At 38.5% G+C, this 14,887-nt stretch overlaps 1 protein-coding gene across 2 annotated transcripts in view; it reads right to left on the bottom strand.

Moving 5' to 3' along the window:
• Positions 1-14,887, bottom strand: part of NRG3 (neuregulin 3) — a 1,501,599-nt gene that overhangs the window by 1,019,587 nt on the left and 467,125 nt on the right. For both annotated transcript variants that reach the window (XM_073574817.1, XM_073574818.1), the window contains exon 2: positions 13,463-13,592. In XM_073574817.1, coding sequence (XP_073430918.1) covers positions 13,463-13,592 — 130 coding nt within the window. The remainder of the gene's footprint in view (positions 1-13,462; positions 13,593-14,887) is intronic.

The raw sequence follows: 14,887 nt of genomic DNA, 5'->3' as shown, positions 1-14,887 counted from the left end.
TTGCATTTTAGGCAAATATATATATATTCATCTTTTACATTTTAAAAATTTCAAAAAGAAAAATGGCCCAATTAAAACGTGTGGGCACCCTGCATGTTTAGTGTCTATTAGCATCCTGTTTTGCAAGTATCACAGCATGTAAACACTTTATGTAGCCAAACAAAGAGTCTTTCAATTCCTGTTTGAGGGATTTTTATGCATTCTTCCTTGTAAAATTCTTCCGGTTCTTTGAGATTCCTGGGTCGTCTTGCATGCACTGCTATTTTAAGGTTAATCCACACAATTTCAATGATGGTGTGATCAGGAGATTGTGAGAGCCATTGTAAAACCTTCAGCTTGTGCCTTTTGAGGTAATCTATTGTGGATTTCGAAGTGTGTTAAGTATCATTATCCATTTCTTAAAGCCATCTTCTTTTCAACTTCAATAATTTTTACAGATGGTGTTATGTTTGCATCAATAACTGGCTGAAATTTAATTGAATCCATTCTACCCTCCACTTGTGAAATGTTTATCTTTGCTGTTGGCTGCAACACAAACCCAAAGCATGATTGATCCACCCCCATGCTTAATGGTTGAAGAGATGTTCTTTTCCTGAAATTCTGCACCCTTTTTTCTCCACACATGTCTTTAGCAATGTGGCCAAAGAATTCTATTTTAATTTCATAGGTCTACAGGGCTTGTTTTCAAACTGCATCAAGCTTGTTTAGATGTTCTTTCGCATACTTCTCAAGCTGAATTTTAAAGTGAGGATGCAGGAGAAGTTTTCTTCTGATGAAGGCAATGTTTGTACAGGTGTCTCTCAACAGTATAACTATGTGCCACAACTCCACATTCTGCAAAATCTTTCAGAGAACGTTTGCAGGCAAGTACAAGTTCTCATTTACCTCTTTAGCAATCCTACAAGCAGCTATTACTAAAATTCTGCTTGGTCTTCCATACCTTGACCTCCACAGTTTCTTTTAACTTCCAGTTCTTAATTGCATTTCAAACTGAAGAAAGGGCAAGTAAAAAATGCTTTGCTATGTTCTTATAGACTTTTGAGTATCATTTAATTCCACTCAAATTTGTTCACTCAACTCTAATTCAAAGAGCTGTTATTATGATCAAAGTTTATTGCGGTGGTCTATAATTTAAAAAACTCTGCATTTCTTCTCAAAAGTAGCCTCACTCTTTTCCATAGACTGTGTCTACCAGGTAGTCTAACCTTATGTAAGTAAATAGAACTAATCTGCAGGAAAAGGCACATCAATCATCACAGATTATTTTTTTCTCTTCTTGGATGACTTTTTTTATATAACAAATAAGATGGGGGTATTTATTAGTTCTATAGTGTCTGGACCCAAAACAGATTCAAAGATAAAATATTTAACATAAAACAATATTTGTGTTGTGATCTGGTAAATGAATAAGATGGAGCTTTGTACACTACCTACATAGGTGTGCTGCTTTTGTAATTTGTATTCCAGGCTCAACATTATGTTTCTAATTTACAGATTGAAACGAACAATGGACACCTGTTGCCGTCACCAGGGAATATGTAAGAAAATGAAGCTGAATTGCATAAAGACCCATCTAGTGTTTGATACCTATTACGGAACACGTGTTTTTCATGCTGTGTCCTCCCCTAGTGGCTGGAGGGGTTAATACATTAATATGGATCTTTAGTCACCAGCTGTCAACATAAGACTAAATAAACGAGCTAAATAACATTACTGGTCTGCCAAAAGGGACATATTGTAAGCCATTTTTTTCATAAAGCCAAATAAAATGCAATTCGGTTTTGCTGTTGAATTTGCTACTTAATGACATTGTATCAGTCTATTGCACAGTAATTCAGACAATTCTGTTAAACGCTTGTGCTGATAGAAATGTGAGACTGGATGCAATGAACCATCGCCTCTGATAAACTTGCATGGCTAGCTGAAAGAGCACAACTTAACTTACCATTCATGGTTTTATATTACTCATCACTGCAACTTTAAAGTTCTCAGTCAGTAGATGCTCCACAGAATACAAAATGAGGTGCCCTGTGTTTCTGCGAATACTGTTTGATCATAGACATTGCTATGGGGAAGGTCATCAATGCAGACAGAAAAGACTAAAGACAGTAGCAGAGCAGCCATAATAAGCAGTGCTGAAGAAACTTATAAAGAGATTCCTAGAGCCGCAGCCAGCATTCCCTTGTTACCTCAATGTGGACAATACAATGCAGACATTGCAGAAGCTTTTTCTAAAAAATGTTGACTCCAATTATTAAGCAGGGATATCAGCTCTTACAAGCCATTAAGCTAATATTAGTCCACTCAAGGGCAAGGTATCAGCTGAGACTCCCAGCACATAGCTAGTAAGCCACGTTCATAGAGCTTTTAAGAGGCTTTCAAAAACTCCAATTTTTTTCAAATTGAAACAGCTTCAGGAAATGTTCCATTCTAGGGGAGTTTTTCAAGGAGTTTTTATTTTCTTGAAGTATTTCCCAAAGTGGTATTGAAAAGGTTTTGAAGAGGTTGATTTTCTGTAGTGTTTTTTGCGACCTTTTGATTTGACAGCGCATAGTTTGGAGCAAATTTCATCAATATCCGCTTCAAAGAAGAAGCATGCATTTTTTTTCCCACAAGGCATTTTTCAAAACCTCTTCAGAAAAAAAAAATGCTCACATGAGAAATAAAGCAGAATTCACAAAGAAATAAATAGATTCCCCAAAATTGTTAAAACATTTTTAAGGAGGATCTAACTTTATGATTCGATTGGATGAACATATAATTGGTCTGTATGCTGTCCGAATGCACAATAGAATGCACACAGGTAGCACTCTGACCATTGGGCAGTAAGTCAATGGAATGTTGCACTGGTTTTATCCATTTTTATTTCCATTGGCATATAGCTTGTGTGTCTTTCTACAAAGCAGACCAGTGCACTGAGCTGCATAGATACAAATTTTGTATGGGAAGGTCCACAGTCATCTGAGTCTTATTTATGGAGGAATCTGGAATCAATTTCTTACAATGTTACCACAAGGGAAATAAAGCAATGCATAGGTCTTGTAGAAAGCAGCAGACTGCCAATACAATGCAAAGACGAAAGAATCCCACAGAGCAAGTAAAATTCTTACACAAGAAAAAAATATACAAATTAATATTTGGAAGGGTGCAAATATTATAGCTTTTTAAATAATAACCCGCTTATAGATCAGCTATTGTCACAAGTATGTTTAGTATTACATGTCAAGTTATTGACACAAAAGGCTTTCTGGGTAATGATTGACCATTTTTCAATGCAGTTACCTGTCCTGCCTCATAAAATGAATCATTCATGTTAATAGAGCATTTGGTGAGTAGTTGTTCTTCTGGAACTACCCTTTCAATGTTGCTATGCAGATATTTTGACTTAACAGATAAAGACTCCTATGGGCGTCAGTACCACTAATCAACTGTTATCAGGTTTGGTGACTGAATGTAAAGGGTGTCCAGAGCCTTAACAGCATGGTTCTGTGCAAGGTGTAGTGACCATTCCTGGGTACCACTTCTTAACTCCTATACACTTTAAATATACTGCTCAAAGAAATAAAGGGAACACAAACAGCCTGTTGCAAATGGAATAGTGTTCCCTTTATTTTTTTGAGCAGTATATAATCACTTCTCAGTGTATGGAGCAATGTTGTTCCAACTCCGGCTGCTGTTTACATCCTATCCCTGGTAGAGCTGAGAACAGCTGATTAGTGGAGGTGCTGCGCATCAGACCCTTACCAATGTATTATTGAAAATTTAATATAAGGATAGGTCATCAATATTGCAGTCAACCCCTTTTAAGTTCTATTCTCCTTGGTAAACTACTGAGAGAAATCATAATGCTTTCTTTCACAATTGTCATAGCCACTGTACAATAATGGCTAAGTAAGTCTAAATCCCCAGAGAATGGCACTTTTTAGATTTTTGGTTCCTGAAAGTATCATGATGTGAATTTCTTTTCATTGTAGTTTATTTCAATATAGTCTTTTTTTTACAAGCTCTTTTGTGGAGTCCGAAGTAAACCAACTTTCTGTTCTTTTTTGTTGGTAACATGCTGTGCCTTTTCTAAATGTATTGGACACCAAAAGAATGAAACAAACAGAATGGACTCCAGGTGCCTAAATAACCTGTGAATGCTAATACTAAGAACATACAGAGGATGAGTTATTTACATAGTTTTTATACATTATAATATTAACAATAGAATGAAAAGGTGAACATGTTTCCAAAAAATACACAAAAAAGTATTGATTTTCTTAAATAATTATTACAGGTATAACTGTAGAGTTGGTGGATAGCAGGTACTCAATTTTCTTTGGAAGATGGAGATGTACTCTATGTAACTTTGGAAACTATTTTAGTCTCTTGACATTTTTTATTACAGTTAAGAACTCATGCAAAAGGTCAGCATGTTAGCTCTTGGAGAAGGAATAGCATCTTATTAGAAAGTTGTATAACCTCTGTGCCAGGCCATACAGGTAAAAAATTAGGAGTAAGTAGATATAAAACTAAAAAAACATTTCCCCACTAAAAGCACAAAACTTTATTCAATAGGGTTTCATTAACATAACTCAGGTAAACAGTGGCACCAATTCATACACTGGTGGAGGAAAGGTGAACATAATGACTGTAAGTTACAGTAGTAGCTGGGCAAAAATCATTGCCTAATTTCAATAAATTAGAATGGACTCAGTGACATCATGATCTCAAAGGATAAGTTAGGAACAGGTCATTGTTGGGGTTAAATCAATAACTCTTCCTATTAAACCTCACCTATTACTCTCGGAAGCTGAAAAACATTATATATTATGGCACTCACTCAACATCAGCTCACCCCTTCAATGCCTTATTCTTAACCTATCTCTCACAAGAGCTGAAAACCAAAGCATGAAAGGATTATTTTCCTACAGATGTTGCCAAGTTTGGGTACCATTACACTTAGCGATGCACCAGCGATCCCGACAACTATATGGATCGCTGGTGCATCGCTAAGTGGTCGCTAGTGAGCTGCCACATAGGCAGATCTCACCAGCGACGTAGTAGGGGTCGGGGGTCGCTACTTACCTGTCAGACACGGCGATCCCGACGTCCTCCCGCCTGCGTCCACGCGTCGCTCGTCGGCGCCACAGGAAGCCCAGCAGGAAGCGCCTGACGAGAAATGGTCTAGGACGTTCTCGCGCGATCAGCGATGAGCAGCGGGGGAGCCAGTCGGAGGTAAGTATCATATGTAGTGATATCGCTAGCAATATCGCTGCTACGTCACAAAATCGGTGACGTTACAGCGATATTGCTAGCGATATCGCTTTGTGTAACGGGCGCTTTTACCTGAACACAGATAACACCAAATTTAATTATCAGTTTGGCGGAACAAAGATCCACCATATATTGCATTGCAAGATCTATACATTATCTATTAATGTGAGAGAGGCTTATATCCCTCTTTATGTGGGATGAATGCTCTATAGTATTGGGGCACTGTTTTATATGTATTTTTACCTACATGTCAATTATCGGCGCTTTAATTTGAATAATATGGTTATTTAGACTGATATCTGTCTGACTTTTCGTAGCCATCATCGGAATATAACTACATATTATGTACTACTTCACAATTATAAGATAACATACTGCATGACCTAATGAAATGGTATACTACAATGGCTGTATATTGCCTCTTGTTTTGGATCCACACAATTTCTGTAAACAAATTTAGATTATTACATCCTTCATGTTTATGATTAGTGATGGGCGAACCCGAGTAGTAAAGTTTGGCATCTTTATGGAACCTCTACTATTCGGACATGGACACCGAACACAGACTTCACCAGGAAGTCTGTGCTACTGTTTGGGTTCAGCTGCCGGAACCCCGGGTGTTTGTCGCACTGTCATATGCATGACAGCGTGGAAAACACCATTTCTGATTGGCGGTGAAATCATCCCCGCCATTCAGAGAGCGGCGGTTCCCATGCTGTCAAAAGACAGAGTGAGCACTCAGCTATGTTTGGAGATAAAAAGTGACCAGAGGTAAACTTATACCTCCGATAACAGCTGAGCATTCACGCTGTCCTTTGACAGCGTGGGAACCGCCGCGCTCTGACCGGTTGAAATAATTTCACCACCAATCAGAAGTGGTGTTTGCTGCGCTGTCATGCACATGGCAGCATGGCAAACACTGGATATTCTGGTCCCCCCATTCAAGTGAATGGGATCCAGGTTCGGGTCTGAGTACTGTTCTGGTACTCCAAACCAAACTTTTTGTAACTGTTTGGCCGAACTTGCTGGACCCGATCATCCAGGGGTCCGCCCATCTCTAATTATGATTCAGTGTTAATGTTCTAGAATGTTTGTCACTTTACTGCTTTGGACCTCCCAATTGTCACCTGATTGGGTGTGAGTGGTATACATCATTTTATCAGCTCCATCTTACATTGTGGCAATTGAAGTTACAGACAAATCATCTTTTTTCCCTGCCTTGCATCCAGGCAAATTCATCACTTCCCATATCCTCCTTCAGCACTTTAGCATGCACATTAGTTGTGGTGCTCATGCTAAGGAAAGCCATAAGTTTTCTTACAACTGAGCAGGGAACACAGCACACATTGATAGTCCTCTGCTGCTGTCCATTTCTAAAGTCCCTTGATTAACTTCCATATTGCAGACAAATGGGTTGTAATAGAACACAGTAGAATTTACAGATCTAGGATGCTATATAAGAGGAATTGCTTAGGTTTTTTCCGCTGTGGTAATAAATATTATTGAGAGGTGAATAATAGGACTTTCCAAGAGTAAGCTTACATTGAGCGGGACTGCGTGCCACCTTTGTATGCTGCCAACATATGTGGCTAAGAATAGTTATGGGTAGGGATTAATAGAAAAAGTTATTAGTTTGGACCTTTATGTGGCCTGTCCTATGTTGTTATTTAAAACCATGATATGGTCCCTGACCCAGTTTTAAGTGACTTTAATTGGCCAATACTTTCTGCCCTAATGATGAGACTTATAGTAATTCTGTGCACCATTAGTCTAACACAGAAAATGAATTGATTATAGATGCCAGTGTTTTTTTTCATTATTTTAATGTATATTAAATAAAGCATCATGTTTTAATGGGGTAAATAATTTGTTCGTTTTTGCTGGCCTTAAAGATACTGTATTTGAAATTTGCCCCTTAACATATAGACTTTGACTATGATGATGACCTTACCTGTGTGCTTGGTTTCCACTCTGTTTCTGCTACTAAGCCCCTCTTGACTTTTTTGAGACTTTTCTCAAGCCAAGGCAAATATTAAACAAGTAATTTTACTAGTTGTGCCATGCGTATAATATTTGAACACTGTTTTACTCTCGTACCTTGTTTTACAAAATAATGGCAAATACCCTCACCTCATACCCAGCAAGCAAGGAAGGGATAACTATTTCTACTTTTGCAATACTTTACTAACACTCACTTTGCTATTGTTTGTTTCTTATTTCATTTCCTCTAATGGAGTCCTATTTAACACTTTTTAAGAATGTCTAATTTCCTTCTATACTGTGGTACAATAGCGATTTACTGTCACACATATGTTTACCTACTATCGTCTAAGGCAGTGTTCTCCCTCTCCTGTCCTTAAGAGCCACCAACAGGTCATATTTCCTTATTATTGAAAAGATGATGGAATGTTTGCCTGTGCAGATACTGCAGTTATCACCTGGGCAATACTAAGGAAATCCTTAAAACATGACCCGTTGGTGGCTCTTGAGGACTGGAGTTGGGGAATACTTATCTAAGGTGTGTGTCTCGTGTTCCTTTGATACAGCCTGATATTATCTCTATATGTCATGTATTATATACAATCCACAGCAATAAATTTGCAACACCAAGAGGGAAAAGTTGTAGAAATATAAAAGTCATAGGATGGACAGACATGTTAATAATATGCAAATGATGAAAAAATTGAAACAAACTTTTCAAAACATCTCAATTTATTCAGTATAGAGTATGAGCACAACATGCATAAAATTCTGCACTTACAGCCTTGGCTGCTATCATTGAGAAATTATTAATGGTTGTCTGACAAATGTTCTGGCATGATGAATGCACTTGAGTAAATCTTCAAAATCTGCTGCTGGCCTTTGCAATTGACAATCAATGACATCCTAGATGTGCTTGTTTGAAGAGATATCCAGATCTGCTGCAGGTTAGGGCCATGTTACACATAACAATGTCCCAGTGATCCCACCAACGATCCGACATGGATGGGATCGCTGGGACATCGTTAGACAGCACCTCCAGCGATCAGGACCAGCAAGCAAGGTGGTTTCCAATGTAAACAGTGGGTATCTAAGAGCAGCACGGCTCCTAGATATCCACTGTTTACATTGAAAACCAGCGTGCAGCATCACTGATCGTTGCTCTCCCGCTACCACACGCAGCGATGCATGCTGGCCAGCGGGAGACCAACGATCAAAAAATGTCCCAGGACAATCTTGCACGATCAGCGATACCCAGCAGGGGGGCCGGTCGCTGATCCATGTCATAGAATCATAGAATCATAGAATCGTAGAGTTGGAAGGGACCTCCTGGGCCATCTGGTCCAACCCCCTGCTCAAAGCAGGATTCGCTAAATCAACCCAGTCAGATGTCTGTCCAGCCTCTGTTTGAAGACTTCCATTGAAGGAGAACTCACCACTTCTCGTGGCAGCCTGTTCCACTCATTGATCACTCTAACTGTCAAAAAGTTTTTTCTAATATCTAATCTATGTCTCCTCCCATTCAGTTTCATCCCATTGCTTCTAGTCTTTCCTTGTGCAAATGAGAATAAAGTTGATCCTTCTACAATGTGACAGCCCTTTAGATATTTGTAGACAGCTATTAAGTCTCCTCTCAGTCTTCTCTTTTGCAAACTAAACATTCCCAAATCCTGCAACCTTTCCTCATAAGACAGGGTTTGCAGACCGGTCACCATTCTGGTCGCTCTTTTCTGAACTTGTTCCAGTTTGTTGATGTCTTTTTTAAAATGTGGTGCCCAAAACTGGACACAATATTCCAGATGAGGTCTGACCAAAGAGGAGTAGAGGGAAATAATGACTTCACGTGATCTAGACTGTATGCTTCTGTTAATACATCCTAGAATTGCATTTGCCTTTTTTGCTGCTGCATCACACTGTTGACTCATATTCAGTCTGTGATCTATTAGTATACCCAAGTCTTTTGCACATGTGCTGTCACTTAGCCCTATTCCTCCCATTCTATATTTGCTTTTTTAATTTTTATTGCCCAGATGTAGTACTTTGCATTTCTCCCTGTTAAAAACCATTCTGTTAGTTGCTGCCCACTTCTCCAGTTTATTTAAATCTTTTTGAATCCTCTCTCTCTCTTCTCTAGTATTAGCTATCCCTCCTAGCTTTGTGTCATCAGCAAATTTAATCAGTTTATCCTCAATTCGTGTGCAGCCATTTACGACCACTCTTTGGGTCCGATCACTAAGCCAGTTATGAATCCACCTAACAGTTGCCTTGTCCATTCCATACTTAGTCATTTTTTCAATAAGGATTGTATGAGAGACTTTGTCAAATGCTTTGCTGAAGTCAAGATATACTATATCTACAGCATTTCCTTGATCCACCCAATCAGTGATACCATCATAGAAGGAAATTAAGTTAGTCTGACATGACTTATTAGTTACAAACCCATGCTGACTCTGTTTAATCACTTCATTCTTATCCAGGTATTGACATACATGTTGTTTAATAATTTGTTCAAAGATCTTTCCTGGTATAGAAGTCAGACTCACCGGCCTATAGTTGCCTGGGTCCACCTTCTTCCCCTTTTTGAAGATAGGAACAACATTTGCTCTTCTCCAGTCTTCTGGCACTTCTCCTGTTCTCCAAGAATTTTCAAAAATTATGGAGAGGGGTTCAAAAATTTCTTCTGCTATCTCCTTCAGTACTCTGGGGTGTAATTCATCTGGACCTGGAGACTTGAATTCATTTAGGTTAGCTAAGTGTTTCCTCACTATCTTTCTGTTTATAGATATCCTGGATTCTTCTATTCCCTTAATAGGACAGTGAATAACAGTTGATGTTACATTTCCTTTCTGAGAGAAAACAGATGCAAAATAGGAATTTAAAAGTTCAGCCTTCTCAACATCCTGTCTTACCATTTCATCATTTTCATCCTGTAAAAATCCTATAGCATCTTTGACTTTTCTTTTACTTTTGACATATCCCCAAAATCCTTTATTATTTCTTGTCACACACAACAATATCACTGCCGAGATCGCTGTGGCGTCACAAAATCAGCGATCTCACTGGTGATATGGTGATATCGCTGTGTGTGACGGGGCCTTTACTGTAGCATGTTTAAGCCACTCAGGCTGCTGAGAATTGCAGTGTCTCCAAAATTGTCTAATACGTCTCCCATCAAGCACATCTGGGACTTCATTGATGAACAATTTCAGAGGGAGCTGCCAGCAGCAGATATTGATAATTTGTCCAAGTGAATTTGGACAGCATACTACTCCTCAGACAACCATTGATACCTTCATTGATAACAGCCAAGGCTGCAACTGCAAGGATGTTTGCAAATGGCGCTCATACTTGATACTTAATAAGTTGAGATGTCTTGAAAATTTAGTTTCCCATTTTCTATCATTTTCATATAATTAACATATTTATCCATCTGGTGATTTCCACAATTCCATCACTTTTTCCTCTTGTTATTCCAATGTTGAGGAACATAATTACTTTGCTTCTTTTTTATGCAAAAATGGCTAGTGATAATTGCTTTGCTGAGCATAGAACTTAGAATTTATCATAGAATTTATGGCCAAATATTTTGGGCATCAATAATATTTCTATGATATTGCACAAGTCATTTGATACATTCAGTATTCAAAGCTGTTGTATTTTTCTAAGCATGGGCTAACATTAATATTTTCAAATGACTAATCCATTTCCTGAAATAAAATTTAGATCACATTGTTAAGGTAGCTCTCAGGTCATAAAAGACATCAGAAACAACTAAGCATATATCACAAAGGACCAACCTTTCCAACATAGACAAATATGCTCTGAATGGATAAAAGCCTTGAGTGCCCGCGGCTTAGAATTATGATAAGCTTTGAAGGTTTCAGGACTGCGAGGAAATGATGAGAAACTGACCACAAGGGAAGCAGCGAATGCTAAGAAATTACATATATTTTTTCACTCCTTACCTTTTAACCACACATTCATATCAGTAAAAGCTATTTCTATACCGATTATAAGATTGTCTTTAACAGCAGAAGTTGTATAGCCAAAAGTAGTGTGATCTGTAGCCTGGAGGACAATTTAAACCCCTGCCTATGAAGCTCACAGTGAAAATCCTGAACTAGAGGAAGACATTGTACAATGATTTATGCCATAGCTAATATGTAATAATGCTTTCAATTTCATGGTATTTAATACACAGTATGTGTTTTATGCTATTTAGAAAGAAAATGCTAATGTTGTGGGCAGGCACTAATTAGACAACACTGTATGAAGGGGGAAGATGTAGGAAGAGCTGAGAAATATCCATCACTTATTGCCCATTGTGTGCCCTCATATTGGGAAGAGGTAGGAAGAGCTGAGCTGAGTCCATCACTTATTGCCAGTTGTGATTACATGTTATGCACCTTGACTACTATGTTAGACTTATATTTTTATCCATCACTGTGATAAAAAAAAGCTACAGTAAGGCCCTTCACCAATGTATCTTGGAAAGTTGAAAAGTATTCTGTTGTGTAAAAAAAAGGCTAGTGTGGAAACAAACTATACTGGATTTCTGTAAAACCAATAGATCTAGAATAAATGAAAAATGGGTGAAATGCTTAAAAAATACACTCAGGATGAGACCTTTATTTATAGAAATTGTGAATTTACTTATAATAGTTTTAATTGTCAGGAAAATAATAACAGAAAATGAACTAAAATCCTGTTTTTATTACAATTTTTTTTTTTACAAATGATACTTTTTTATTTTTATCACTATATAAAATCCCTGACCTATTCCTGTTTTCACACTAGATTAGTTACAACAGGCTGACGTATCTGTAGCTCTGGGTAAGGTAGTAAGCTATGTGGACAGATAAAGTTCTGTATGTGTTTTGACCACTGGGAGAAGAGACTTTATTATTTCCTGGAGACTGTTAAAGGTCCCCCAACACATTAGATACATTTTGTTGGAACCAGTCGACTATCTAATGTTTATGGGGTCTACCATCCACCCCTTACAGATTATGTGAGGGAGACAAAAAAATCAGGTGGTTTGAATTGAAACACCAATAGTGTGTTTCTTCCCAGAGATAAATTATTACAAAGATGTCAGGCACTGGCTTACTCCTCTCTCTATTGAAAGCACAAATGCTTGGCCAAACTAAGTGTGCATGCGTACAGGTGAGTAAGAAGTCATGGCTGTCTGCTGATGGCTTTTTTCAGGTATATCAGCATTTTTTGTCCGTGAGATTTTTTCCTAAAATGACTTCAATCATTTGTTTCAGTAGACATTCTGATGTAACAGTAACCAAACTAACACTTACCTCATGCTACAATGACCATTTGCATAGGAAATAAATCATTTACATTGTGTGATTAGCAAATAGCATAGGTACCCTGGTGTGATTTTTATACAGTGTAGCCTGCCATGTATTAAGATGCCATCTGCTACATCTGCAAGGTCCCATTCAGACATATGTGCTTTACGCAAGTGTTCTATCCATGGCTTTCATGGATAAAACAAGTACCTATTTTTGTCTATGGGTTGGTTACATGTCTGTGTTTTTTTGTGGACCATGCATGCATGCAAAAATCATGGAATTGTGGGATTTCACTGGCGTTACAGATGAAAAATACCAATACAAATGTATGGGTATGTGAAAATCAAGTACAGCACATGGATGACACCAGTATACAGTCCATGTGCTTTCTGGGAGTGACTTTGTAATGTATAGGAGAAATTTTACAATTTATTTATTCATAAATATGTGAAAATTCCTGATTAAACACAAATAGAAAAAAACTGACTGTGACCAAACACTGAAGAAACCCAGACAGGTTTTTTTTTGTATGTGAATGACTCCTTATACACACACCCTAAAATGTCTTTTAATACACAAGGGTGGAAGAAATGGTTCTTCAATACACCGCCACAGAGGGAAAAAAATAAAAAGAAAGTCCTTTTGCTTTTTTAAAAAAATATGGCTACAGCATTCTAAAATAAAACAAAATACATACTTGAATTTAATGAACTAAATAAGCTAAAATTAAACTTATGATAATTTCTTGCTAATTAAAAAAATGCAACTGAGAATACAGAGTAAAGAAATACAATTTAAAAAGAGCACTAGATTTGGGATAAACGATACCTTAACCTGTTTACCTAATTATCTGTATTACATTTAAGAGATTTTCCTAGAAAAAACACAAATTGGGAAAGGGCCCATTAGTGACTTACCGACAATGTTTATGTGATGCTGTCAGTGTTTCTATTACAAAGCATTCTCCATCATTTAAGCAGTAAGCAAGATCTTTGTCTTTGCAGGGTTTGAAGTGCTCGGACCTTTCTGTGATGTAGGTGGTAGTATCTGCAAGAAAAAAAACACATAAATTGTAGAAAAAAATTTTTTTTGATACAATCTACAGCGTTTCCTGTTTATAATTATGAGCTCTCTTCATATTCATGTCCACAAATGGCTTGCAGATTCTTAACTTCAAATACAAGGACACATTCTTATATACAACCAAGACTAGATGCAACTTTCTGCAAATCCAGTGCACAAGTCACAAGGAGGCAAAACAAACAGTATCGTTAGTAAGAATAAAGCCCAAGCTACACACTGCGATATCGCTAGCAATATCGCTGCAAAGTCACCGATTTTGTGATGTAGCAGCGATATTGCTAGCGATATCGCTACATGTGATACTTACCTCCGACTGGCTACCCCGCTGGTTATCGTTAGTCACGCGAGAAGGTCCTGGACCATTTCTCATCGGGCGCTTCCTGCTGTGGCGACAAGCGACGCGTGGACGCGGGCGGGAGGACGTCAGGATCGCCGCGTCTGACAGGTAAGTAGCAACCCCCAACCTCTGCGATGTCACTGGTGAGATCTGCCTGTGTGGCAGCTCACTAGCTACCACTTAGCGATGCACCAGCGATCCATATAGATGTTGGGATCGCTGGCGCATTGCTATGTGTAACGGTACCCTAAGGATGCTGGATTAAGTTTGTTCTATATTGTATCACAAAATACACTGTAAAAAACAAATATATGTATGTTGTTATTACTCTTAAGACAATTATTTTGGCACCAATTGTTGTAGCCCCCAATAGACAAAAAAAGCAAAAGAATAAAGGTACTGTCACACTTAGCGATGTACCAGCGATCCCGACCAGCGATCCCGACCAGCGATGTGACGCGGTCAGGATCGCTGGTACATCGCTAAGTGGTCGCTAGTGAACTGCCACACAGGCAGATCTCACCAGCGACATCGCATGGGTCGGGGGTCGCTACTTACCTGTCAGACGAGGCGATCCATCCGTCCTCCCGCCCGCATCCACGCGTCACTCATCGTCACAGCTGGAAGCTGATGACGAGAAGCGGTCCAGGACGTTCTCGCGCGATCAGCGATAACCAGCGGGGGAGCGGTCGGTGGTAAGTATCAAACATAGCGATATCGCTAGCGATATCGCTATAACGTCACAAAAACCAGTGACGTAATAGTGATATTGCTAGCGATATCGCTTAGAGTGACAGGCCCTTTATTGAAATGTAAACATAGCTTGCATTGTAAGACACATTCCTGCACAAGGAGACAGACCTGAGGCTCTTATCAATGGAGAACAAGTACCACACTCCAATACATTAAAATTTGCTTTTAG

This window comes from Dendrobates tinctorius, unplaced genomic scaffold (genome assembly GCF_039654945.1).
Source record: "Dendrobates tinctorius isolate UK_male_01 unplaced genomic scaffold, ASM3965494v1 ptg000040l, whole genome shotgun sequence".
NCBI classification, from domain to species: Eukaryota; Metazoa; Chordata; class Amphibia; order Anura; family Dendrobatidae; genus Dendrobates; species Dendrobates tinctorius.
Note: the sequence above shows the minus strand (reverse complement) of the source record. Positions and strands in the feature narration are given on the sequence as shown.